Source organism: Xiphophorus hellerii, chromosome 9, assembly GCF_003331165.1.
Source record: "Xiphophorus hellerii strain 12219 chromosome 9, Xiphophorus_hellerii-4.1, whole genome shotgun sequence".
Classification (NCBI taxonomy): Eukaryota; Metazoa; Chordata; class Actinopteri; order Cyprinodontiformes; family Poeciliidae; genus Xiphophorus; species Xiphophorus hellerii.
The window spans coordinates 11,480,298-11,507,464 of NC_045680.1; the positions used below are offsets into that span (position 1 = coordinate 11,480,298).

Below are 27,167 nucleotides of genomic sequence, written 5' to 3' on the forward strand. Positions count from 1 at the left end.
TACATAAAAACATAGTCAACATAAATACATAGTGGGATTAGAAGTGTTTTCAAATTCAATTCCAATTGAAATAAAGATATGCAGCCAGAATACAAATTCATCCTCGCCCCTACAAACAGGAGTTCACATAAAATATGAAGAAAATACAAAAAATGACTTGAAAAACTATGTAATAAAAACATGTGTATCTACAACCTTAAGGAATTTGCAAAAAAAAAGCATTTTAATAAAATGTTTAAATTAAAATCCTTCCTGTTTTCTCCTACTACATTTCTACACAGCTCAGCGATGTGAATCAACTTGTTGTTTTATCTATGTGAGTGGGGAGGGGGCAGAGGGAGGACAGGGAGATACAATGAACACATTTTAAGAGGCAGTTGTGGGGATGTGGTACAGTATGTGGCAGACCCCTGGCACACACGCCACCTCCACTTTCCACGCCGCTCACTCTCCTGACGCAGCGCTCACCCCGTGCCCCTGCCCTCCTCTAGGCACCGCTTTGTGTGCCCGCATAATCTCCGAGCAAAGGAGGCGACACAGGTGGTCCCATCTCAGTGAGGGCTCAGCTCCCCCCTCCGCCCTCTACCACGCTTTTTCTCTCGCTGGCTGCCTCTTCTTGTGTCTCCTGGCTGCCTGCATCCTCTCCGGCTTCAGCCCTCAGCATGGCGACACAATGAGACACCTCCGCGGTGGAGATAAACCTATTTCAGAGATGCTGAGAGGGATGGGGGTGGTGGTGGTGGGAGGGAACCGATGCTCCCCCACCTCCTCTTCTCCGTCACCTCTCGCTCTCTTGCTCTGAGGGAGAACTGAGCTGCTTTGGGCTTCAAGCACCATTAGCGCCACAATGTGTGTGTGTATTTTTGTGTTTATGTCTGTTTGTGTTTTCAGTGTATGTTAAGAAAGATCAAAGGGTTGTGGCTACTGAACCTGATCCATAGGAAATTAGGAAAGTGGGGGGATGGGGAAAGGGGAGTGTTTACTCTGGAAACAGACTTTGAAACAATGAAACCCCTTAAGTAAAATACAATACAGTACATTTCTTTATACTTTCTAAGTGTTTAAAATGGCCTAGATCACACATCTTCTATCTCGTACATGACCATTTTTAGAAGAGGTGTTTGCGTCTTAAACTCTGACCTATGAGGTCAACGGATAACTTATATTTTGCCACCTTTTTCCCCATGTAGCCATGGACTCTCACCGGGTACTCCAACGTTATCCCACATTACAAAAAACATGAGTGTTAGGTTAATTGGACTCTCTAAATTGCCCTCAGATATGAGTACATAGCTGCATGGGTGTCTTGTCTGACGCTGTTGCCCTATGATAGACTAACATATAGGTACCAGCACCCCCAAAACCCACTACACACACACACACGAAAGGATACATAGGTATAGACAAATGGATGAGTAGCTTAAAAGATGAAAAATAGAAAAACAATGTGGTTTGTGGTGAAAACCTGCTCAATGGATCAGTTGAATTGGATAAAGCATCTTTTATCTGTTGCTGGATTCTCCTGTTTTCTAAAGATGCAACTTTCATAAAGTTCATCTGCCTTAGTTATTTAGAACTACACTTTTTTGTCACGCATTTGCTATGTTTCCCAATTTGGTTAATAATTGAGAAACATACACACTGTACGATTAGTTTCAAGGACTGGACAGAAAATGAAAGATCCAGAGAAAAATGGAAAGACCTTCAGAAAACCAGGATAAATATTATAGAAAACTATAATAAAAGACTGTAAAACACTCTGGCTTATTGCAAGAAGTCCATCCGTCCATCTCCCTGCTTATCCACCCAGGATGCCTGGTGTGAGGGGTTACCTAGTTCTTACATGCTAAGACATGTCAGCAGTGGATTCAGACTGTGTGAGAGAGAGACAGGGATTTTCAGCAGATAACATGAAGGAAGAGTTTCTCTCTCTTATCCCTTTTAGCTTTCAGTCCATCAAGAGACATGTTGGATCTGGAAAATTGCATCTCTCCCAGTGGGAACATAAGCATGTATGTTCTCCAGCAAATACACATAGAAACTGCCGTTTTAGCAATGCTAGCACCCTTATTGCTATTTTAAGATGCTAAAAAAGGTGAAAATGTTAACTGTAATTATTTTGTCTTTGTTTTAGCATAGTGAAACCTTTTGTAGTCCATAATAATATATTAATAAATTAAAATGCAAACATCATGTTAAGTTCACTCAGAGGACAAAGTATGATATCAGTGTAAAGTTGAAAATTTATTACTTTATTTTCAGCAAAAATGCTTCAAATTTAAAAATACCCAAAAGGTTAGAAGTCAAAGCAGCAATACATTTGTGAGGAAAGAAAGATAAACTCCATCACAGCGCCACCACTGCCTGTTCTCAACCTCAGAGCGCCACACAACTCAAATTTAACATAAAACTGTGAGCAGTAATTAACTCCGCCAAGGATATAAAAACACAGTCCATTTTACTTAGTGGGAAAAACACCGCCATTGTTTCGGTTTGCCCTTACATCATTATCACACACAGCAGCCCTTCAAATCAGACATAGAAAATTGTCTGGTATTCCCCCTTGGGTGCTCCCAATCACAGCATCAAAGACGTGACGCAAGGCCAGAACAAAATGGAAGCCATTATGGCTAATTAGCCGCTGCCCTTTTAAAGCACAAGGACCTGCCTGCTGCTGGAACTCTGTGTGTCAGAGCGAACGCCGCCGACAGCTCCCACGCTACAGAGGACGGCCAGGGGAGGAGGGAAGGATTAGAGGGAAGGTAGAAAAGGGAAAACTCATCTCATTTAGTTCTGAAAACTGCATGGAAGAAGGTCCACAGGAGAGAGAGAGAGTGGGGTCACAGGTAGATGGAGCAGAAAAATCTGGGGTGGAGTTAGGAACGCTGAGATACGTGATGAAAGAAGCTCCTTCTTTCCCTGCCAGGATCTACCTGGGCATTCTTCAAGCTCATCCAAGCAGAACTCTACACACACACACACACCCACCCCACCCACTTGCATGAAATTCACTTCACTTATGCCCCGATGCATCCTTTCCATCCCACCTCGCCTTTATCACACACCTGAAGCTCTGCCTGCCTGCCGCCCCATTAGCCAGCCCACCCTCCCTTCTCCCTGTCTGTCATCGCCCTCCTACAGTTACAACGCTAAACCCCACACACACATATGCACACCCCCACTGATGGGAGCCGATAGGCGAGGGACACACATGGTTAAACACACAAACACACACTGCAAATCAAACACATGCCCAGTTAGTTAAACACTGCATGCCTGCACCCAGGCTGGCAGCTCGTCTCAGCCTGCACTTACAGGTATTACAAAGTATTCACTTCTTCATACATCGGTCCTTTTCTATCTGGTTCCTGTTTAGAATTTGTGAAGCAACACCAGGATATTTTTAGTTGAACTTTTGCAACAAATACGGCACCAAGAGTGCTCACATAAAAAACTAAATAGCCTTTAAAGCTTGTAAAAATCACACTGCGTTCAAAATTCCAAATGTGATTTAGTTGTAAAACAGAAGATGTTGAAAAATGAAACAAAATACTTAAAATGTCATTAACAGAAACATATCACTGAATCACGCAGCTGCATGCACACAGACTTGGTAGATGTTTTACGCCGGTTGCGCTTCCTGATGCAATCCCCGTCTCATTAAAATATTGCATGTTTAATTTACTGCTGAAAATGTAAAATGAGAAAAAAAAGCACTATAAAATTATTTTATGTTTATCAAAAAAAGAAATCTGAGTACTTTTACTCAGTAAACACCATCACTTCAGAGTGGCTTACTTTAAAATATTTTTGTCCTTTTTTTTATTTTTCCTATTATTGGACATTTAAGACATCAGCACCTGATTGAAGTAATTTCATTCCCACTTTGGTCCAGACTTAAGATTTCCTCAAACACAATAGCTAGTCCGTTTCACATAGCTGAGAACCTTCTGAAGAACAGAAGCCAAGGCCTCGTTTTCCCAAGCTGTCCTTCTCAATCGAGCGCCGACGGATGACTTCCTGCGAGCTGAAATCCTGATCGTTGAATTCTCAGCAACAAGGCAGGAAGGAGACTTGAAAGTGTGGGGGTTAGAGGTCCGGCATCTTTTCACACATCTTTGTAAAAATAAAGAGCAAACAAACCTTGGGTCTTTATCGCTGAAATCTAATGCCCCCCTGGCTGATTTCATGTCTGTGGGTTGAGGCTGGGGATGGGGGAAGCAGCGATGACCACCTGTTCTCTGTTTCTTCTCGAAGGCGCTTTTGTCACGGGCTTTACATTCTTTCAAACCATTCCAAGCCAAGGATGAAACTTAAGCTTTTGCCTAATTTCTCCCTCTCTGTCTTCATCTATGGGAACCTAGGAAGGCCACTTTCAGAGGCTCCTCATGCGTCTGTCTCCATCTGAAGGAAATTAAACACAAACAAAAAGGATCGTCTTACATGTTTCTTACAGTTTCAGGGCGAGTTTCACAATAGTCACTTCTGCTGGATGATACCGGAGGGAAATTTCCTTCCAACAAAAGCACAGATTTATAGATTTATAGGGGCTCTCCTTAGGGGCCAGATAATTCAAATAAACTGAGCCAAGGTAGCATTTACTGAACATCAGCGGTTTAATAGTAGACAGTGAAAGGGGTTCCTCATGCATGCAGATTCCTGTACCCAGCTATAAAATCTGGGGGAAGAAGAGTCTCATTTATAGGGTAACGTGGTTACATTTAACTGGACTGAAGCACCGAGGCTGAGCAGGAAGAGAGGACGCCTCCTTTGTCTGCGGCGACCATGCTGCAGACAATGACTGAGGCGTGCGGAGTGCAGGAATGTCCTTACTGTAGACACTCTCGGAAGTTGGGTTCGAGTGCGCGTCTGTCTGTGGCTTTGTCCACGAGTCAGTGTGTGTCCATTTTCATGACAAACAGGACTGTGGGAAAAATGTCCTTACAAACAGCATCCATTGTCTGCCAGCTATTTATTTGGAGAGCAGTAAGTGATGGAGAGAACCGTAGATGAGACAAATTCAATCCAATGCATGAATCACTTCTGATTAGCCTCAATCCGGCACGGCCGAGCCAATCGCGCCGAGGTCCCGCAGAAAGCAGGACTCCTCATCCCATTGAGCGCCAGTCACTTCTCTGTCTCCCTGCCGAGGCGTTTGTCAGCCGCAGTCAGGCCTCACTGTCACTGTCATCACTTTGAGAGCCATTATGGACTCTGACTATTATTAATACAGAGCTTGAAGCACTCGCAGCCACATCCAAGAGCTGGCCATAAAATATGTTAATAAAATCTGGCCCCCGGGGGCCCGCTCAAAGGGAACTTTAGCACAAACTGAATATCACTGATGGCTCTGTAGGAGGGGCTGCTTTCCAAAAGGGGGAGGCTCTAACCCTGTTAGTCACACGGGTCGAGGCTCAATGATGCTGCATATTTCCAGTCACTGTCAATTACCCTGATATGGTCTGTGGAGGGTCGCATGCAGCCTGCACCACAGGAAGGGAGGGAGGGCGCTCACCGCTGGAGCTGTGGAGGATGTGGGAAAATCAGAGGTGCAACTGTGTGTGCATGGGAGAGAGATTGTTGCTCCACAGCACAATGTCAGCAAAGGATCACACACTCTGATAGCCCCACTGTCTGCTGGCTGAGTGGAGGACGAACAAAACTTTGCTGTTTTATTTTTAGATTAGTTCATCAAATAATTTTATTAGGCATGATGGGATAATAAAGATGGTTGTAAAAGTTTAATCTTGGATTTCAATCAAGCGGTGGTAAACAATTTCTACTGGTTACAATAAGAGAAACGGCAACCCAACATAACAAACCTGAGACACACAACTGCATTAAAAAAAGGTGAAGCTTTGCAGTTTTCTGCTTTAATTTTGACCTAATTACAATGAACACCAATCTTTGTCATAGTAGATCTTGATATCCCACTTCGGTAACACTTTATTTGAAGGGGTGTGCGCAAGACTGACATAATACTGTGAAAACACAACATAACAGCTTAAATGAACTTGAAGGAGTCTTCATGAATGTCTATGAGTGTTGTCATGAAGTGTCATTCGATAAATAATTACACTTTTAGTGCAAAGTTGACTCTTTTAATGGACTTTTGTTGCAAGTTTTAGAAAACTTTTCAAAAAAAGTGTCAACATTTACAAGATAATGCAAAGTTGGCTATTTTAATGGACTTTTAATGCAACATTTAGTACAATTTTGTATTAAAAGTGTCATTATTTATCGGATGGCACTTCATGATAACAGTCTTAAACATTCATAAAGACCCATTCATGTGTTATGTCATGTTTATGACAGTGTCATGTCAGTCTTATGCAAACCCCTTCAGATAAAGTGTAACCACACCTTTTCATTTAACCAATAAGTTTAATTTTGATGAAAAATTAGACATGCATTTCTAAAAAAAATTCAAATAATGTAAAACCAACAGCAATTATTTAAAAGCTCTATTTTTTTTTAGGTTTTAACAAAAGACAGCATGTCAAAATATCTTCTTTTTATTGTTTTTCCAGCCAAATAGCTTTTACATATTTGGCTGAATTTTTGAAAATTGATTTTTGGTGACGAACTGCACACTGCAATTTTGCTCCCTCCATAGATTCTCTATCAGATTCAAGCTTGACCACGTTAAGACGCTGATATTACTTCCACAGGAGCAAGAATAAAAGATTACTTTTAGACCAAATCTGCCTGAAGTTATTTTCCATTGACTTTTGAGACAGATATGAAGTTTTTTCTACATGCCATTTTTAAATGAGATGTAAACGGAAACAATTTTCCTCAAAATAAACTACATTTTACAAATTTATGTCTCATTTCCTATCAGAAATAAACTTCTTGGTTGAGTGAAACAAATTTTAAATCAAAGTCTGCCAAGGGGGTGAATAATTTTGGGCTTAATTGTTCAATTTACTGTTCACTTCTCAATTCCGTACAACTTGGTGTTGGTATAACACATAAATTCCCAATAAAATGCATTGAGGTCAGTGGTTATAACTTGTTGAAATGTGAAGAGTTTAAGTTGGAAGGCACTGCAAGTGCTGAGTGGAGGTGTGAGGGGGACGTTATTTACATGACATAACAAAACCCATAGCGTGAGGCATCTTGTAGATTTATTCAATTATCTTCAGGATAAACTAAAAAGACATCAAGAAAAGTTGCTGTTGCCAAAGTAAAAACTAAAGAAAACTTGGAAAAAAAATTATATTTGATCAAACAACGCAGCAACATCACAAAACTGCAACTTTATTCTCCTGAGGTTTAATTTCCTGTGCCCACACTCGCTGGTTTCATTACAGCTTCTAGAATAACCACCTTGGACACATTTTCCTGAGACACCAGGATTTACAAGGAAGGACGGCATGGACAACTTGCAAGGCAACAAAAGTTGAACATGGTGACCACGTACACACAGGCATTAGTCTCATTTATGATGCAAACTAAAGCTGAGGTAACAGGGTCTTGTAGGAGTTTTTGGAAGCATGCTCAGCAGAGTTGAAGTTGCACAGACAAATGAAGTGGGAGGTAAAGGGCACACACACAGAGGAAAAACACCCTCTGTCTTTTATAAATTCACACTCTGGCTTCTTTAGTGTATTCAGAAAGAAAGATCAACATCCAAACACACTCTGCATCATCCACTCACACCTTCTAAACGACACAGACTTACTCTTTATTCTGCAGACCTTCAAACACTCACGCTCACGGGCTCCTTTGTTTACACTGCGTCTTGTGGTCATATCTCTACGACCAGCTCCTCTGTGGTTCCTGCCACTGCATCCAAAATGGGAAAGAGGATTAAGCTCTGGACCACGTCACCATTTCTGCTGCTTTTGTACAGATGGGAAAGAAGGAAGTGGGATAATGCCATTTCATGTCTCTGAATACCAACATGATGCAATATGCCCCAACGCTGGCGCACACCGAACAATCAGCAACCAAACTGAAGCACACAGAAAACAACAAAAAAAGTCAAGTTTCAGCAGACATAAAAGAAGAACAGGGTCGCAATCAGGAAGAAGTTGGTAAAATTTGGGTTCAAAGGGTTTCAGAACATCTGGACCTCCTATAATCTCTGGGTCTGTGTTACCCTGCAACCTCGGATGGCTGAGGGTAACGTAGTAGATGATCTTCCCTCAACGTGTGATGCTGCGATATAGAAAAGACGAGACACACATGTTGATCTCCTTTTACCTTCAACAGGAAGATTTATTCTTCTCTTAATGACCGTACTCCATATACAACACTACATATGCAATACTTCATATCAAATACTTCAGGTATCACTGTATAACTTCAACAAACAACCCTTTGATTAAGTACATTAAAAATGACTGCAATATCCCTTTAAACCGAACGAGAATTATTTTAACATGCTCCATCATGAATTTTATTGAATGACAAAATATTTTAGATAGCTTTTAATTCTCCAAACCAATTAGTTTTGTTTTAACTCAAATATCCTGTCCCTTTTCCTCAGACCTTTTGTATTTTTAACTGTCAAAATAAAAATATATGGATTTGCTTTTAACTATTTTAATAACTTTTACAATTTTTATTCTGCACAAAATATACTTTAATATTTAAGCAATGTAGCTTTTAACTGTATCCACTGTTTTAACAACATTACAGTATTTTATCTCTTACACAAAAAAACTACAAACTGCTCCGTTAATACTGTCTCTTCATGCAACCATTTACTCATTGAGTTTGACAACAACATTGTTTCTGTGTTTGTTTTAAATAACCCATAAAGAAAAGACATCAGAAAAATGTCTTTTACCATTTCAAAAGTGAAAAATACAATAAGTTCAAAATGAATTCAATCTCTAGTCCTTCAACTGTTTCTCAGCTAGCTCAACACATGTACAATGTTCGCCCGCATTAGCATAAGTTAGCCTCCCGAAATACGTCCCGTTTTCTACACATTATCAATCCAAAGCTGTACAAAGTGACCCACCAGTTAACTCTCGAGTCTATAACCTCTTGACTCTTAAAGGACACCACATTTATGCATCAAAATACATTTTTACTGACCTGCGATATAGAAAAGACGAGACACACGTTGAGCTCCTTTTACCTTCAACAGGAAGATTTATTCTTCTGGCGTGCTCAATCTTTTCTTGGTCACTAACGCGTCACCGCCCCTAGCGGCCATGTGTAGAATTGCACGGACTAACTGAAATAACACTGCAGAACTTATTACGATGAGAAATTAAAGATACAAAATGAAAAATTATGTTGGGGTGCCTATTTTCTTACTTCTTGGTTTTGTTTACTAACAACTTGTTTTTCACCCCTCTACATCTGCAATATTTTCAAACTGTATGATTATTGTTTTATAACTTAACCATCTTTTAAGCTTCTCTACAACTTTATTTCTTACCTGTCTCTTCCCTTCAAACTGTACACTAGTTTCTGTTGGTCTGTAAAATCCCAATAAAATAAATTTGTACTTGTCACTGTATAAAGAAAAGATTTATGAATAGTGTTGCAGAGCACTGTATAATTAGAATATAATATTTTTTGAAAGACCTGGCACTTTATTTTTTAAATGTGCATAAGTAAACATGAAAGTTAACAAATCAGTTAGTAAGTAGATGGTGTTCTGGTATTATTCTGGTCAGATTGAACAGTGTTGAGGTCACAGGCTTAGTTTAGCTCCCTTTGCCCTGTAGGAGTGGAGGTGTAAGGTTGCTGTTCATTTTGAGCACTCAGTAATGTTCTAGTTTTTATGGTCAAGGGCAACCTCCAGATGTTTTTAAAGGAACAACCAGATGAGAGAGATTTATGATGCTGTTGTCGTCACATACAGGGAGCCAGACCTGAGAATGAAAGGATAAGTGGGATGGTCAGCAAGTTTGTAGGTGTGGCTATTAATGCCCCAATGCTGGATCCGCTACAGATTATTGATTTTTTATTTGAGAGGAAGTATGGGAAACTGGAGGCTGTTCTAGTTATTTTGCCCACTGATTTCATGGAATGTAGCAGCAACTAAACATACACTCAACATAATGCTATCACCACCATGATTTATAATTGGGATGGTGTTCTTAGGTTTGAAAACCTCACCTGACTCTTTTCTTATTTGGTCCTAAAATGTTTCTAAGAAAGCAATTGTCCTTCTACATATTTCAGCCAAGTTCAGTGACTGAAATTTGGTTGATATCAGTCTTGAAGTATTGGCATCTTTCTTGGTCCATAATGATGGTGATGAAAATATCACTTCACCATTCAAGTTTATGATGGAGTTACGGGTAGTGGCTAGTTTGTTCTTGAGCATGGATTGGATTTCTTTTCATCTGAAGGTGACAGTTTGGGTCAGGCGGTTCATAATTGGACGTAACTGGGTGCTGGTGCATGAAAATGACCCCCCAAAAAAGAACTTGTATTAGGATGGATACAGCAAGGAAACTGTCAGCTCTGACATCAACAGGACTAAGAATTGTACTTATACTATATGCATTTTATAATCTGTGTTTTCGAACCTGAGAAAAGAGTTTGGGGGTCTCAGTGCACCATAGAAAACCTTGGCTTTGAGAGATCAAAGCAGGTCCCCCGAGTGGTCCGTGAAGAACCTCTTTGTGGGTTATCACAACCAACCCAACTGTCACCGTTGGCAGTTGTTTGGACGGTAGTGTGGTGGGAACTTGTTTGCCTGTTCTATTTGTTTGTTGTGATGGCCTCTGAGGGAGGGAGACCTCCCACTCAATTTGCCTTGGGTCCCAGAGTAGCTGGAGGACAGGTCAAACAAAGGCGCAGTTTGATAGGGTCATCACTGTCACCACTCAGACTTGAGGGATGTGCCAACTTTTCAACTGACAGCCACATATGGTTGCCATGTCAGGCTCTCCTCAAGTCACTCTGCTGTTAAACTACAGACCACAAACAAGAAGAAAAGAGATATTTACTAATTAAAACTCAGAGGATATGCTAGAGGGATGAAAGAAAGCCTTCTAAGGAGTGGAGAACATAAAAGAAACTATCATCTAGCATCACAGGACCACCTTCTGCCTGCACTCTTGTTCTGGAGTGCATGTGAGCGGTGAGAAACACCGTGGATTTACATAGTGGCCTGCGACTTCAAACGGCACGGCTGACATTTGAATGGGCTGGCAGTGGGAGCCTCTGGTGGGGTTTTTGTTGTCATGCAGGGTGAGCCAAGAGGAGTGGGCACACAGCTTGTCCTGTTTACTGGGCCCGCAGGTTACCATAGGAGCTCGGCACCAACCGGGCTTGTAAGAGACAAAGACAGTATGGGAAAGAACGACAGGAACTCTGGGAAACAGCAGCATGAAGGGGGAGGAGGCATGTTGTCTGGAGTTAAACGGGGACTGAGTCATTATAGGTGGACAACTAAAGGGACAAAATAACTTTTATGACTGATACACTAATAATAGTGGAGTGAAGATTAAATCCATGTGATCTGGATGCCCTTTTGCAAGCAACCAGACTTCATTTCAAGCTCCCTCTCTCTGTCCCTGACAACATCAGCTTTAATAGACGAGTGTCAAATGTGAGCCAAATGGAACATGTTATTTATTATTAGCCATAAGTAAGTGCATAGGCTTCCAGTTTAGAATCAAGAAGTCCTGCATTTAGGGCATGGAAAATAAGTCTAATGTAAACATTTAATCTAATTGGTTCCGAGTTCCAGTTTTCCTGTGTAGCTGTCCAGAATTTGGAGAGTCTGAATGAGTACTGGAAAATAAAAGACTAAAGTACTAATATAATTTCTGCTTCCAAGCCTTTCTGCTTTCCATTTTCCAGATGATAATAATCTAAATGTCTAAAAATAAAATGCTTTTAAACAGCACAGTACCTTCCAACCTGACTGACACCAACACAGATGGACAATGTCTTGGTTGGTTCACCAAGACCACAAACACACATAATTTTCAAATTGCTTTTCTTGTGTGATGGGTGGTTGCTAAAAAGGTTTTTAGTGTAGTTTAAGTTTTTAACCATTTTTAGATTATCTTCTCACCTGAATGACATCATGGATGACGTTACTGCTGCATTTAATTCAGTGGACTCTGCTTTTCCGCTTTTCCTTTAGATAGTTTTTTACTGACACCATTTGTTGAAACAAAAAATTACGAATTTTGTCTGAAACGTTCTGTCATCTGAAAAAGGGTGTCCATTTACCGGACTTCAATCTGTCTGAATAAGAACAATTAGTGAACTGCAACAGTACAAATGTATGACCAGCCACCTGAACTTGCAGGCCATAAAGTAAAGCATTAATCAGAGAAGTAGCCAAGAGGACCTTACTGCTGAGATTCACAACTCAGGACAAAAGTATAAAAAAGAAACCTATTGTTGAATCAAGGACCATTTTCAAAGGTTTTCCTAAGTCATTTAGGGGACAGAGTCAACATGAGGAAGAATGCACTCAGGTTAGATGAGACTTAAGTTGAACTTTTTGACCAACATACAAAACTAACATTCTAGATCACCCTGAACACACCATCCACAGGCTGAAATATGGCAGTGGCAGCATGAGGCTGCAGGGATCATTTTCTTCAGCGGGTATGAGGAAGATAAACAGAGTTGATGTGACACTATGAAGGTCTGGATCGAAATCCAAATGAGAATTTATGGTTATACTTGAAGATTAATATTCACAGTCTAACTGAGTTCGTCCTGTCTGACTGAACTTCAGCCACATTGCAAAGGAAAAATGGGCAAAAAAAATGAAAATATTTAATCTTTTTTCACTTCACTTTACAAATATGTGGAACTTTGTGTTGAGTTGCAGCAAAAGGTTGCAAAGGTTTACATTAAAGTTAGTTGTTGTACACTTCAAAAATGTTGAAAACATACAAATTCTTAAAATTTTTATAAGGAATTATACATCTGTGTCCAGTCCATTTCTGGCTTCCTACAGTAAATATGCATGCAGACTCATTTTTACACTGTATATCAAAATTACTTATCACCACTACACACTCCTGGTCTGGGCCGACAGACATGATCCTCTACATCTGTTACACTTGGAAACAAAAGAGCTGGTCTTCGCTTGATATTGAGTTAATCAGAGCAAGTCATGCGGATGCAGAGCAATGATTAAAAAAAGATCTTGGAATATTTCTGGACAGCTGTAATTAAACTTCTGACCACATCCAATAACAGTGTCAGCCTCAGGAGGGGTAAATGTTAGTTCAGCACACAGAGAACCAAAGAGAGAACCATTTTCCTTTGACAGAGAACACCTGTCCTGACTGGAATGAGAGTGAGCATCTGGGAGAGAGAAGAGCGTCTGTGAGCAAGTGTGCACATGTGCACACTTGCTCTGTCTGCAAACAAAATCTGTGTAAATGGAACATAAATGAGTTGAAACCAAGGAAAGTAAAGCTGCAAACCTAACTATGCAGTGTTATGCGTGCTTGGGTCAGGATTCTCAGTGCAAACACACAACTCGATCCACTTCTGCCCACACAAGTCCAACACTTCATCCTCCCCTCCCACAGCTTTCCCTTTCCCTGCCTGGCTGGCTGACGAAGCCGAGCCGCCTGCCTCAGTGGCGGTTGCCCCGTCTGTCAGTCTATTTCCAGGCTCGGGGCCCAGCGCTGAGGCAGGCGGGCAGGCAGTCAGTCAGGCGGTGTGGTGGAGGGCAGAGGGGTTGATGCGTGTGTCAGAGAGGCGCTCTCCCACATTCCCCCGGCGGCTGGCAGCAAGCCGGGCCTGCGGAGGGGGGTTCGCCTCTTTCTCACGACCTCTCAGGTTCCTGCGCTCATCTGGGAGCTATTCATTTCCTGCCAGAAAACAGCCTTCCCTTGCAACTGCAGGAGAAGGCGGGGGCTGCAAGGGAACTGGGAAAAAGAGGGGAGGGAGAAGAGTTTGGCTTCAATGCGAGTCCAGGGCTTGGTACAGCAAGCTCTGGGCTTAAATCATAAAGCTCTCGCTTGTCTGGGCTGCAATCAAAGCCAGCCGCAGTGATGGGCTGGGAGAGAGATGTAGAGACAGAAAGGAGGACTGTGTGAGAGAGAGAAGCAGAGTGGACCATATGGTAGCACTTACGGAGCCAAGGAGGAAGCAGAGGGTTTTTTCTCCCCCTATTTTCGCTCCCTGAATGCACGCGGAGTGTGGGAAAACTTAATGGACACGCATGGCAGCTAACCTCTTGGTCGTGTTGTGACATGTGTGCGGTCACTCCAGCAGCTCGGCCACTGCACTGGGTAATTGGAGAGGCTCGTAAAGCTGCTTCCAGGAGGGGGGAGAGCGACCACTGAAGATGTCGATGGGTTGGGGAGGGGAGAGGAATTGGTTGAAAGGCAGCGAGGCAGGGTGGGAGGGCTCAGCAGCTGGGTGTTGTCCAGGTCACACCACGTGCCTCCCAGACGTCCCGTGTCCAGCTGTGGCCCCAGGGGCCGGGAGCAGGAAGCTCGACACCAGCGCGAGCGCAGCTGGAATGCTGTGGGAACGCTTCATCCAGGCGTGTGTGTGAGGGCCTAAAAACACAGGATGCTGACTGTTAGCCTCCGCAGCATGCAGGCCTCTCCTTGAACTCCACTCATCCCATTTAACCCCCCAGTGCCTCACCTCCCTCGTGCCCTTTAGCCAGGCACGTCCACACCCTGTACAGAAAGCATGCACACACGGACATGAGCACACACATGGCTTCAATCACACAGGGTGCATGCCCCCCTTCCTCTGTAAAAAGGTGTGATGGAAATTCAAAATGATGGCACTTATCCACACTTTGTGCCTCTTAGCACAGTGATAATTGCAAACACCTGCACCCACCTCCTTACCCCCCACCATACCCCCTTCAAAGAAGGGCCACACTCGGATAGCTGGAGGGGGCACACACACCTGGGCAGAGCAGAGCGCTACCACATGCTCAGTGACGATGTGTTTATCGTGTCATTCCTCCGTCAGGCCCCCTGGCATCGAGGAACTGAGCCCTGATTAAAGACGCAGCCCGAGGCTCCTCTCTGTGCTTCCCCTCCACGAGATTAATGTTGCTGCTCAAGAGAAAGCTGCAGAGATCCCCATTATGATGATGCTTTATCGGCGCTTGATCTTTTTAAGATTGTTAGAGTAAATCTTTGGCTGTTTGCCGAACACAAAACACCCAAAACATTCAAACACTGCCAATATGGTACCTAGAAAAAATGTATTTATATCTCTTGAGGTTTATATATATATATATATATATATTTTTTTATCACAAACTTTACTGTATTTATTGGAATTTTAAGTGATAGACAATGACAACGTGATACTGTGCAATGTGGTGGGAAGTAAAAGATGACACAGTTATTCTTTTTTTTTTTTACAGATGTTCTGTGAAGGCAAGAGGTGTTTGTTAGAGAACATTAGTGAACAATCAGCATCACAACGATGAAGGAGCTCACGCAGAAAGCTCAGGGAGGAGGAGAATAAAAAAGCAGTTTTTGTTCTTTAAACAATATCCTGAGATTTGAAAATGTCATGGAGACTCATCAATCCACCGTCTGAATATGACAATACTATGATAAAGCTGAAAACCTACTGATTAAGCATAGAAACAGTCAGAAGGTCCATAGTAACTATCTAGGAGCTACAGCGATCCACAGCTTACATAGGAGAATCCAGTGATAGAAAAACTAAAATTGATATTCTATAAAGCTGTCCTCTATGACAGCTAGAGAGGCAAGAAGAAAGCCACTATTAAAGAAACACAAGTTAGAGTTTTTGGAACTGACTAAGTGAAATCCAGCAGACAAAACAAATGTCTTGTAGCCAACATGGAAAACCATCACCATCTCCTTGGTGAAACATGGTAGTGACAGCTTCATTCTGCAGGAATGCTTTATTCAGCAGCAACTAGCAGGGAAACCTACGAGGTGTGAATGTAAGGTAGTCATGAAAAACCATTCATTTTCCAGCGGGACAAACAAACCTAATACAGCCAGAGCTACAGGGACATTATGTGTCTGAATGTCTGAGTCCCAGTCCAGATCTACATCCAATTAAGCATCTTTGGAGCAATTTCCATATCAGTCTGTTCATATTTTAACTCATTTTGTTTTTAAAACTATGTATCATTTTCCTTCCGTTTCACAATGGAAGGAAAATGCTGCTTTGCAAAGGGACATATAGCAATAAAGACTTGTGCCTGTAACAGAACGGAAAGGTGGTTGTAGAAAGTATTGACCTCATTTGTAAAAATGTCATCAGCACTACTCTGATCAAATCCATGTCAAAAAGAAAAATCCAGAAAATACACTGAGGTTTGCGGTTGTGTAACCTCAACATATTTCAAGAATACTTTGCCAGGCATTTCACCGGTTGCTTTCAACAACTTTTGAATATTAATATTGAACATACTGAATTAAAATCTCCCATCCATAGTTTATAAAAACAGTGAGCAGTTAGTCTCCCACTCTCTCTCTAACATCCAAGTCTCTTTAACTTATCACACCAGCAGCCACTTATTGTGCTTGACTCTATCGATCCTACTGTGCCAATCAGACTGCAGTGTCGTTTTCTGCTGCTAGATGGCGTGAGTGACCTCTGCTAAGCTCCAGAGCTTCTTCAAGAAAGTCCCAACAGCTGGAGAACCTGCGCGTAACACCACAAACAGATGATCTTGCACCCCTCCTCACTCCCACCCCAGCCCATCCCCCACAACTTGTTCAGCTTATTGATCTCTAATCGGACCTTCGTTGGTTGATAACTTTTCCGCAACGCCACTCACAACCCACTTTAAATTAGAATTTTATTTATATATATATATATATATATATATATATATATATATATATATATATATATATATATATATATATATATATATATATATATATATACAGTATATCAAATATTTGGTGCATTCTCATAAAATGCAAAGTCTGAAGGTTGAAACAACGTGTAGTTACAATTCCAACACAGCTGCTGTTCCTATAATTATGTCTAAATGTACACATTTTAACCAACTTCTGGCTCTTAAAAATGCGTTTATACGGCAAACAATTACTTAATTAGAAACCTAATAGACCTAAAGAAAGTTCAACTTGTTGGCGCAGCTGAAGTGAGCTTTCACCCACAGAAACTTAGTTAAGCAAACTCCCAACAAGTTAAAAACCTTTCTTCTACAAGAAGCAACGCTTAGACCAGTTTTTCCGTATCTTTACAAATTTATTTGTCTTCCAAAACGAAGAACAGCATAAGAGCATTGAACATATCTTTGGCGTCACACAGTAAAAAAGACAACTCAAATATATATATAAAAAATGCAGTGAACGGACTTCCACGATACAAATCTCATTTCAATATGAACTTTACTCCCTTGTTAGCTGTACAAATATAGTGCATACTCTTTCCATTTTACAAGAAAAATAAAAACAGGTTTGAAACAACTTTCTATTGACCAAAGATTTAAAACTAGTAAGTGTATAGCTAGTCTTTTTTCCCCTCCTGGTGCTTCTTTTTTCACCAGGGTCGCCACACTGAGTCTGTGTTGGCGGATGGGGCTCCGGGGGACACTGCGGCAGGAACAGGCACCGACGTGCTCATGTTGTTTGCGTACACGGGGATAACGGGGCCGTTCGGCGCAAATGCCGCGTTGGGTATGAGGAAAGCGAACTGTCCGTCTGTGGCAGGTACGATCTGGAAGCCGCCGTACACTTTGGTCGCGTCTGACGGTAAGCTGGCCGGCGGGGAGCCCCCTTTACAGGACGCGGGGTTCATTGGGAGCACCTGCGGGGAGGAATTGGGGATCTGAACCATGGACTGAGCGAAGGAGGGGTGCGTCGACCCGGCGGCTGGGGGGAGCTGGTGCTGGTGCTGATGCTGGCTGGGGTAGTTCATGGCGTTGATCTGCGTCATGCAGCTGGCCAAGTGGCCCAGGAGCCGCGTCCTGACTTCGGTGTTGACGCCCTCGCAGGTGGAAAGGAATCGGGTGACTTCATTCATGCATTCACTGAATCCTGCACGATATTTTCCCAATATGGAGGGGTCGGTGTTCAGAGCAGCTAAAGAGAAACAGACAGGGGGGGGGAAAGCACGAGGATATTATTAGGAAAAGTTCGGAAATGTTGAAACAAGAGTGACTTTTATAGATGCGTTCAAAGTTAAGAAATAAATCAGAGTGGGATGTTGAACTTACCGGTCATCTGAGCTCTCTGCAGGTTCCGGAGGTGCTTCACTGTCATCTCCAGGATGTCTGCCTTCTCCAGTTTGGAGTGTCTGGAGCTCTGCGGGGGCGCAAAGCGCACCTGGTTAGCGTTACGCGCACAGTTTTCCCATGGCTGACACAGACTGTTTGGACGTTTATTAATATCCACGAGGACGGCTGAGTACTTACATCTTTTTTGAGCGCATCCAGAATGAGAGTCTTTAGCTGACCCAAGCTCTCGTTTATTCTGGCTCGTCTCCTCTTCTCCATGATCGGCTTTGATGACTAAAAAGTGAAAGAAAGCTATTGAAATCACCACTTCCCGCACAGAGCTCAGAATTCCACCATAATTATTATTGTTAACAATAATATGATTGTTTACAAATACCAACCTTTCTGTGTTCAGATGCTGTCTTGGGCTTGTCAGGAGTTGTGTTCATGCTCGCCGGCGTCGCAGCGACCGGAGAGGATGAGGATTTTTCCATCATATCGGCAGGCATCTTTTCTTTCTTATTAGAAAAATCCAACAAAATCACAGCAAACTTCCATCCACTTGTGTAGAAAAATGCAGCTGATATTGTCAGCTAGTATTTTAAAGTCCGTCTCTGTCGGAAGCAAATCCCGGGATGAGTTAGAATCCGTCAGTGATGCGCAGCAGCAGCAGGAGCGGACGCAGTTTCTCTCTCTCTCTGTCGGGCTCTCCGCGTGTGCCTTGTATTTATATCTTTCACTGCACGCGAACGGCTCGTGTGAAACTTCCCAAACTTTCTTTCCCACAGTAACTTTCAACCAATCAGGACGAGGGACACGAGGCCCGAGGGAGGACGGCTCGTGGTCGGCGCCCTCCCATTGGCTGTTTGGCCCTGCTGGAGCTGGCGGCCAATGGCGCACGGCCCGGGCTGAGGGCTCAGCCGGGGAAACTGTCTGCAGTCTTCAATCATCGTAGCGTTTACATATTAACAGCGGAGCCGCTGACTGAGAGAGGCGCAAGGACCTCCTATCTGCCAGGCACGAGTTAGCAGCAAAGAATTAAAATAAGAGAAACGGCAACAACTCTGTCTTCGCACATTTTCGTGTTTCTCATTAAACGTAACAACGTTTGAAACCCCGTTCAGAGGAAATCTCTGGGGTGCCTCCAGAAAGTTTTATGAGGGGTGACCAGATGGGGGCCACTAATAATCTCAATGTGGACCACCAAATCCAAAACCCATAACAGAATTTCAGTTTTGTTTAAAAAATGGCTAGCAAAATTTCTGTAAGTGAAGGATATGAAGTAAGCCATGTACCAAAATCAACTGAACAGAATTTACCCCCCAAAATGGTTTTTTCTTCTCTTAAATTCAGACATAAAGAAGATTATGCGCATAAGGCCATGAAGACATGATCCAAGCTTACACCAGTCCCCAAACTGTTGACCTTGACTGGGTTTCTTGTGACTGCTGAAGAAAAGCTTCCCTATTGCATGATGCTGCCACCACCATGCTCTTCTTTAGGATGACACGTTCAGGGTGTGTTAGTTTTCCTCCACATCTAATGCTTTTCGTGTTAGCCATTAAATTGAATCTTGGTCCCATTTGACAGAACCACTTTCTTCCACATGTTCAACTATATATTCTTGAAATAATTTAATCGAAAATTTCCATTAATTTCCATCTGCTTTTGACAGTTTGTTGTTGACTGTCATTAGTTGAAGAGAAGTGCAGATGACTACAATATATTGTGTTATTGGAAAAAATATATATATGAAAAGTTACAAAAATCCTTTTTATGTTTTATTCATACTGATAGCCACATGTTAAAGCCATTAACCCATGGGTGCCTCCATAAAATGTTCATAGGAGTCAACATGTATTCTTTGGAATGTCACCCTAACAACCAGAGTTTCATTATACCGTCATCATACATAAAGGGATTTGGAGACGGGCAAATGCTTTAAAGTCAACTTTAAAGCACAAAAATGACCCATATACATCAGGTAATAAATATTGAGCAGTTTCAGTAATAATCGTTGGCCAGTTTAGTGGTTTTCATATAAAAGGATTCAGATATTTAAGAGTAGTCGTAACCCTGACTATCTTGTGTGCATTTTTAAAATTGTCAGGCTAAGATGAGTTAGAATGACCACCTTCTTGTCCCCATATACTGTATATGACTACAATACATAAAAGCCAGGAAATTCTATTATGTTTTTTTGATTTGGTCTGCTAACTCAAAATTATCAAAGGGCCCAATATGGCCGCCTCTATGCAATCTTGATACACCAGATTTCTGCACAATAACAATACTACAATCTGACACCACAAAACATTATTTTAAAACTAGAGTTGATCAAATGTCTTCTCAGCTCATCAGAAAAAAAAACCTTTAAGTTACGACTCAAACTTGGAAGGTCTGTTAGGCTCGTGCTTCACCTAAATTCACTTATAGGAACAGCCGCATGTCCACTTCCACCTCAGGTCAGCCCTTTGCAACAGAATCACAAGAGGGCCGAGTTTTGGGTTCTTTCCAACCAACTGGAATAATTACATTTGTAAAGGGAACAACTTGGGATGACAACTCATGACGAGTTTAAAACCTCATGAGAGGAACACATGAGAGGCTGACCTCTGCCTCGAGTCTCCCTTTCGTAGACGAGCGTGACCCTGAGCGCGCGCATCACTTCGTTTCCACGTTACACTGCAGCTTCTATAGGTCTGTGGTGCAGAATCTGCCACTTAATCATCCGCCGGTGCTGTGAATGTGGAGCACGTGCCAGGATGTTTTATGAGCGCGCGCTGGTTGGAGGTTTTGGCCGCCGGGCTGCAGGAGGCGGAGGAGGGTGCATGCGCGGTGAGGGGAGGGTATGTGGCGGCGGCGGTGGTTTACATTAGAGGGGAAGGTAAATAGCAGCTGCTGTTTTAAAAGCCTGGGAAAACCACGCCCACAGAGCGAGCTGGATCGGGCTTCCTTATCGGAATGTGAGCCAGAGCAGAGATATTTCTGAGCCTGCAGAGCTCACACCGATGCCTCCTCCTCTTTCTCCTCCTCCTCCTCCTTTCCGCCTGTGGCCGTCCCACGGCGTTCAAGGCTTTTGTAGATATCAGGTCATAATTTCATTTCCTTATCTTTATTGTAGTTAGATAGGCGAAAGAGCAGACGGACATAAAGAGAGGAACACGATGCCAACTATCGCCCTTTGGGGTTTATAGAGGAGCAGCAGCTCTGCTGCATTCTTAAGGTTGTGCAACTTCACAAACAAGAACCCTTTTAAACTTGCGCTGTCTGTCATTGCCTACACTAAAGTCTTATCTATAAAGATGTTACTCCCGAGCCTTAAACTTACCCGGTCGTTAATAAAATACAGAGAAATGAGAAGAGAAATGGAACGTTGCTTAACTGCATTTTGTTTAGTTTTTATAAAGCTGAAAACACCGTGCGTGATGTTCGACAAAGATTTTAAAAAAAAAAGTGATTAAATCAACATGAAAGAAGTCAGACTGACACGCACAGGTTAAACCCAGCCTCACACACTTCCAGCTGGTGCACAGACCGCGACACGTGGCGCGCAGGCGACGGGGGAAGGCGCTGCTCTCGCCGGCTTGCCGCCTGGATCTGCGGGGCGTCGCCAGCGGTTCGCCGCAAGATACTGAATTTGAAGGGCAACCAGGAGGGGGCTGCGCGGGTATTTAGACAGTCGACTGAGCAGGAGCGACGCTTCTGAAACAGTTTAGCTACTTTATTTGTCACATTTTCTTGTTGAGTGACCAAATACGTAAGTTTTTCAGCTCAGACCTTGAGGTGAGAGTGGTGCGTGCAACTAAAACACACAAGCAGTAAAACTGATTCACACAAAAAAATAACTTTTTATAACTTACCTAATCAGAAATATTAATAAGAAAAACAGTAGGGTAGATAGAGATTGTGTGGTTTTTTTTAAAATCAAACAATAATAGTTTATTGAATCTTTAACAGTCTCTAGTAAATAATCCATACTTTTAAATGTGAATACTTGCTATTTTGCCCTAGAATTGATCAAATCCAAACCAGACTATAATGAGGAAAGCTTATTTTCCATTGTTCTTTGCTGTATGTTTTTATACAGTGCATGTACTGTGCTCACAAGGAGAATGTACAAGTGAATAAGTAGAAATCATAATTGCAGATGTTTTTATCGTGACATCCTGGGCAGAATGCCACATTGACCAAATAAAAAAAAACAAAAAAAAAACAAACATCGCTTGACCTTTAAGAGTTTAGTGAATATAGTTTTGAAAAAGCAAAACTATATTTCACAACATGATTTGCAACAGCTTTTTAAATTTTCTTCCAATGTAATTTTGTTGGTTCTTCAAGGAATGCCCACAACCACTCTCCTATACAACATATAATATTAGAAAAGTCCATAATGCTCAAAATTTAAATATACCCAGTAAAGTTGCCCTCATTCGAAAACTTCCCACAGTCACTCCTGCCAGGTTTTCCTCTAAAATCTAACAATGTGGTTATAGTAAGAAGAGATATTTCCTATTGAACTACTGAAGAGTCACACACGTCTTGTCTGCGTAATTGACAAAGTGATGCTGGTGCGTACATGCGGCCGTAAGCCAGCTTTAATTCCACATGTAAGCTACCTACTGTGCGCTGCCTCTGTCAAACACATCATCAACATCTCCTATTGTTGCGAGCTGGGCACCTGACTCATTCTTTTCCCCTTGCATACAATGGCACTGACAGAGCTGCTAAACAAACGTCTTGGTGCTCGGCAGACAGGGTAGGTTTTGAAACACTCTCCGCCTGAATGACTTTCTCACGCTCATGTTGCAAGAGGTCTCCGGCTGTGAACTGAGTCACGGAGCCCTGGCTCTGTCAAGCCCTCCCACTTTTCCCCCCTTGCAGGCTGAAAGTCTTATCGGGCACACCTGGCCGCTCTGTCGGTCCCCGGAGTGTTACCTGCGCACCAATCTGTGGGAAACAGGCGGAATCACAGCGAACCGTGAATCTCTTTTGTGAAAACCTTTGAGAGCGTATTGCTTTGAGAAAATTGGCTTTTTTTAAAGAAAACATCACATCTCTGACAAGAAGCAGTCAGAAAAACAAAGAGGAACTTAATCTGAATGGTTTCCTCCAACCCTGATCCTTTTTTTATCATTACTGCTCTTATCTCTTGTTTTATATCAGCTCTCTCTCCATTTATCTCCCTCTTCCTCTTTTCATACCTCTGCTCACATTTTCCCAGGACTCATATCTTTATTGGTCTCTCTTGTATAAGGACCGCCACATACTGCAATATTGTACTCAGCCAAGGACCTTCGGAGTATATATGAGTGAAAAAGTGTCTCACTGCCACACAGCTCCTTAATGTGTAAGCTTTGGCTGCCAGATGTGGCTGAGAAAGGCTGGATTAGAGCTAAATGGCAGATTGTGGCTAGAAATCTGTAGCGATAATGTGGCTGCTGCATGCAAACTAAGGATGGCACTGGTTGGAAACAGTATCCTGTCCCAAGAGGGATGCCAGAAACAGTGTTTGACCTGACTTATCCAAGAGCCTACAATGTGATTAACACAGTCAACAAGACCTGCTTTCATTTCCTAGAAGAAGTTAGCAGTGAATGTGCAGTCGGCTGCAGACTGGATTTTGCAGTTTTGTTTGTAAATGCAAAAAATAAAAAGCTCTAAGTTCTGAGGCATTGGAGGGTTTGTACTCATCTCTTCATTTTCCCAAGTTTTATAGACCAGGTTTCCATCAAGTGAATAAGTGATGAATCAGAAAGAAATTCCATTGGTAAAAGTAGAAAAAAACAATAAATTTAAGAAGAATAAAAATAGTTTTAGGTTAATTACTTCGCATGAGAAGAAGCTAAACAAACTGTCAGTTAATTGACAGGTGACATAAGGTACTGTGCCAACTAATTTATTTTTCTTTGCTTTTGAAGTCTTTAAAAGTCATCCTGATGAAAAGCCTCTTTTTCTTCTGTGAAGGTTTTTCAAAGTTTTTGTGTTTGTCTACGTTTAGTCCAGAGTCCAAGGAGCATCTCAGAAAGCTGTTTGATCTGTCACATGAAAATGGAAATCAAAGCACAACTATAAACATTTCAAAACATGGCAGTCCACTTACATTAACATTGACATTGATTGGGAAGTTTAGGAAGAATCTGAGAAGCAGCCAAGAGGCCCATGGTGACTCTGGAGGAGCCGCAGAGATCTACAGCTCAAGTGGGAGAATCTTTTAACAGAACAACTACTATGACACATTTCCAGTAGCAACAACTCACCGCTTTGTAGCAATAATGGGGTTAGCATCCTTTTTTTCAAACCTAATACCCTGCAGTTGGGCTAAAAATGCAATGCCAGAAGACTGCTGACCACTGATCAGCTAGGGGGTGCCGTCACTCTCTAGCCAAAAGCGACACAAACAGTCACTTTTGTCTTCAAAAGCAACTATTTACAATACTACGACCGCCATTTGAAAAAACTCACAGCAGCCACTGAGTCTGACAAAAAGCCACAAATCATGTCATACTACTTTTCAGACTCTGGGGCTGCCCAGGACCACCTCACCCACTGGAGCTGTTCCTCAGTTGTAATGGAAAAGGAAACTGTATAGAGTAGAATAGAGCTGAGTCAAGCTGTGCTTCTAGGTGCTAGTGGCAAAGGGCTATTAGTTGTACACTCTATGACACTCATCTTCTTGTGATGAAAGAAAGCTACAAGAAATACCATTTTCAGGTTGGAACAATCTATGTAGAGGTTACAGCAAACATGTGAAGGGTGGTTCTCTGCTGAGATGAGACCAAAAGTGAAGCATTTGGAATACATGTGGAGAAAACCTTACTATCTCCATAGTGAAACATGGTTCTAAAAGTGTCGTGCCATGGGGTTGCTTTTCATTAGTAAGGATAGGAAAGGCAGACATAGTTGATGAAAAGATGGACAGAGCTAAATGCAGGACAATCCTGGAAGAAAAACCTGAGACTGATGTAGAGCATGGAATAGCTTGGATCAAAGCTTCAGTCTCTACATGTACAAAGCTCACATACCTCAAAATATTTGTAACATTTTTTAAATTGTGTACTACTTTGTGTTGATAATTACATTAAATCCCAATAAAGGTTCATGATTGTGACAAAATTTGAAACACTAAATATACAACCTTGCATAATGACACAATACTGAAGGTACGTTGACCAATTTCTACTAACTTTTATACTTGTTGATGCTTAAAGGCTCTCCAGAAAGAGCAATGAAAGGGACATAAATGTAAACATATACAAATCTATATATTCATCTATCTTTCTATATACAGTATATGTATATAGATATGTGTATCTATCCATAATGTTGAAGTGGATTATGCAGAAGCTCCTAAAGTCTACCAAGGTTATGTTTGCATGAAAGCCAAATGCACCACCGTTTCCCATCATGTTTAAGTCATGATGTTTAAATAATCTGCCAGCTTCTGTATGGCTGCAGCCTTACAGAAGCAGTAATCAAATCTGCAAATTACAGACTCCTTACACTTTGAAAACAACACACTGTATCTAAACAGAAAGCCCAAGAGAAGCTTTTCTTAGGAGAAGTATCACCCACAATCAGCCAGAGTGACCCATCACCCAGGGTGCTCGAGGTGTGAATGTCTGGTTACAGTTTACAGTGCGCCGTGCGAAAGCGATTAGCGTCCACAACTTACACAAGATGATAGCAGAGTCTGTTATTAGTGATTCTGGAGTGTGCTACCGAGGGCTAAGTGAAGCAGCGAGTGAAAGTGTGTGGGGGTGTGTGGGTGTGTGTGTGTGTGCGCTCTGGCGCTTCATCCCAGTGCGGAATGAATATGTGTTGTTATAGTGGGAGTGAAGCAGGACCTGTGCTCAGCTGCTGTTAGCGAGGCCAGCCAAGGCTTGGAGAGCAGGATCAAAGCAGGGACAAAGAGAGAGGAGGAGAACTGACAGATCCTCCGAGCAGAGAGAACAGAAAGAGGAGAGACGGGAGGAGATGAGGGTTGTTGTTGTTTTTTTTTTTTTGGAGGCTCTCCAGATGCAGCCGCACACATCGCCTGCCTCCCCTCAGACACACAAACCGAAGAGCCCGAAGCAGCCTGGGAGCAAGGAAAACATTAAGTACAGTAAAGGTGCTCGTTTTCCCCCGTACGAGCCAGCGCATGCACGAACAACAACACACAGAGAGAGATCAGGATGGGTCACTGAAAGCCTCGCAGACACAGGAGCTGGGATCCGTTTTGGCTGGCTTCAGCAGGAAGATGTTTTGAGGCCTCAGTGTAGGGCTGCAGAGCAGAGGTTCCCCAGACAGCTGCCATGGCCTCCTTCCACTTCAGAGACCAAGAAGCTTCCTTTAGGGGTCCTGCTTCTCCTCCTCACAAGCCTCAGCTCCCTGAGCTTCCATCCTTCCACACCGCTCCTTCTGCTTGTTCTCGTTTCTTTCCTTCCGTCTTTTTCTTTTTTTTTTTAATGCCTCCTGGAGCAGACCGGCGCTATTTGCATGTGTGGGGGAGGAGGTGTAGCGTCGAAGGTTAGAGGTCATGGTGAGTCAAACCCGGCAGCAGTGAAGAGGAAGTGGTTAGGGAGAGGACCAGTGAGTTGGCCTCTGTCTCTGGTTAGCATGCCTGAGGCAGGAGCAAACTGGGAATATATCTTCTGTTGCTTCTTTGTGATGCGAGAGTGGGGGTGAGGGCCACTCATGCAAATGAACCGCAGTTTACTGGATGCTCTGACCGCGGACGTATTTTTGAACAATTGAGCAAAAGGAGAGATTAAAGATTTTAGAATAGATTCCAGCTAGATGTTCCCAATCTCAGTTTCTTTGTTTATGTATAAAAAACGTTTCTGGCCAATTGATGCAACACTGCATGAGTGAGTGAATAAATGAAGTAACACAATAGGAGCAGGTACAAACACTGCACCCACTTAAAATAAGGTCTACACTTCATTTTATTTTGGGGTGTTCCCAGAGTTGCTCTTATAGCATTTTCAATTTCTTTTATCCTGGTCAGAAATATAACTTCATGCACATGGTGTGTTGAAAATTGTTCTATTCTATTAAGATTTTATGT

At 42.4% G+C, this 27,167-nt stretch overlaps 1 protein-coding gene across 1 annotated transcript; it reads right to left on the reverse strand.

The window, feature by feature from the left end:
• Positions 1 to 17,124: 17,124 nt before the first annotated feature.
• On the reverse strand, positions 17,125 to 18,831 carry her6 (hairy-related 6). Its single transcript, XM_032573228.1, has 4 exons — positions 18,517 to 18,831; positions 18,314 to 18,409; positions 18,116 to 18,203; positions 17,125 to 17,981 (listed from the first exon to the last, which is right to left on the reverse strand). Exons 1-4 carry the CDS (start codon positions 18,622 to 18,624, stop codon positions 17,440 to 17,442), a joined length of 834 nt encoding a protein of 277 aa, XP_032429119.1. The 5' UTR covers positions 18,625 to 18,831; the 3' UTR covers positions 17,125 to 17,439.
• Positions 18,832 to 27,167: the final 8,336 nt, after the last annotated feature.

Bases quoted from the DNA above. Each gene is read 5' to 3' on its own strand.
- her6 (XM_032573228.1), bottom strand. From the start codon at position 18,624: ATGCCTGCCGATATGATGGAAAAATCCTCATCCTCTCCGGTCGCTGCG. The intron at 18,410-18,516 runs GTTGGTATTTGT...TTCACTTTTTAG, and splicing joins CAGCATCTGAACACAGAAAG to TCATCAAAGCCGATCATGGA. The intron at 18,204-18,313 runs GTAAGTACTCAG...GCGCCCCCGCAG, and splicing joins TGGATGCGCTCAAAAAAGAT to AGCTCCAGACACTCCAAACT.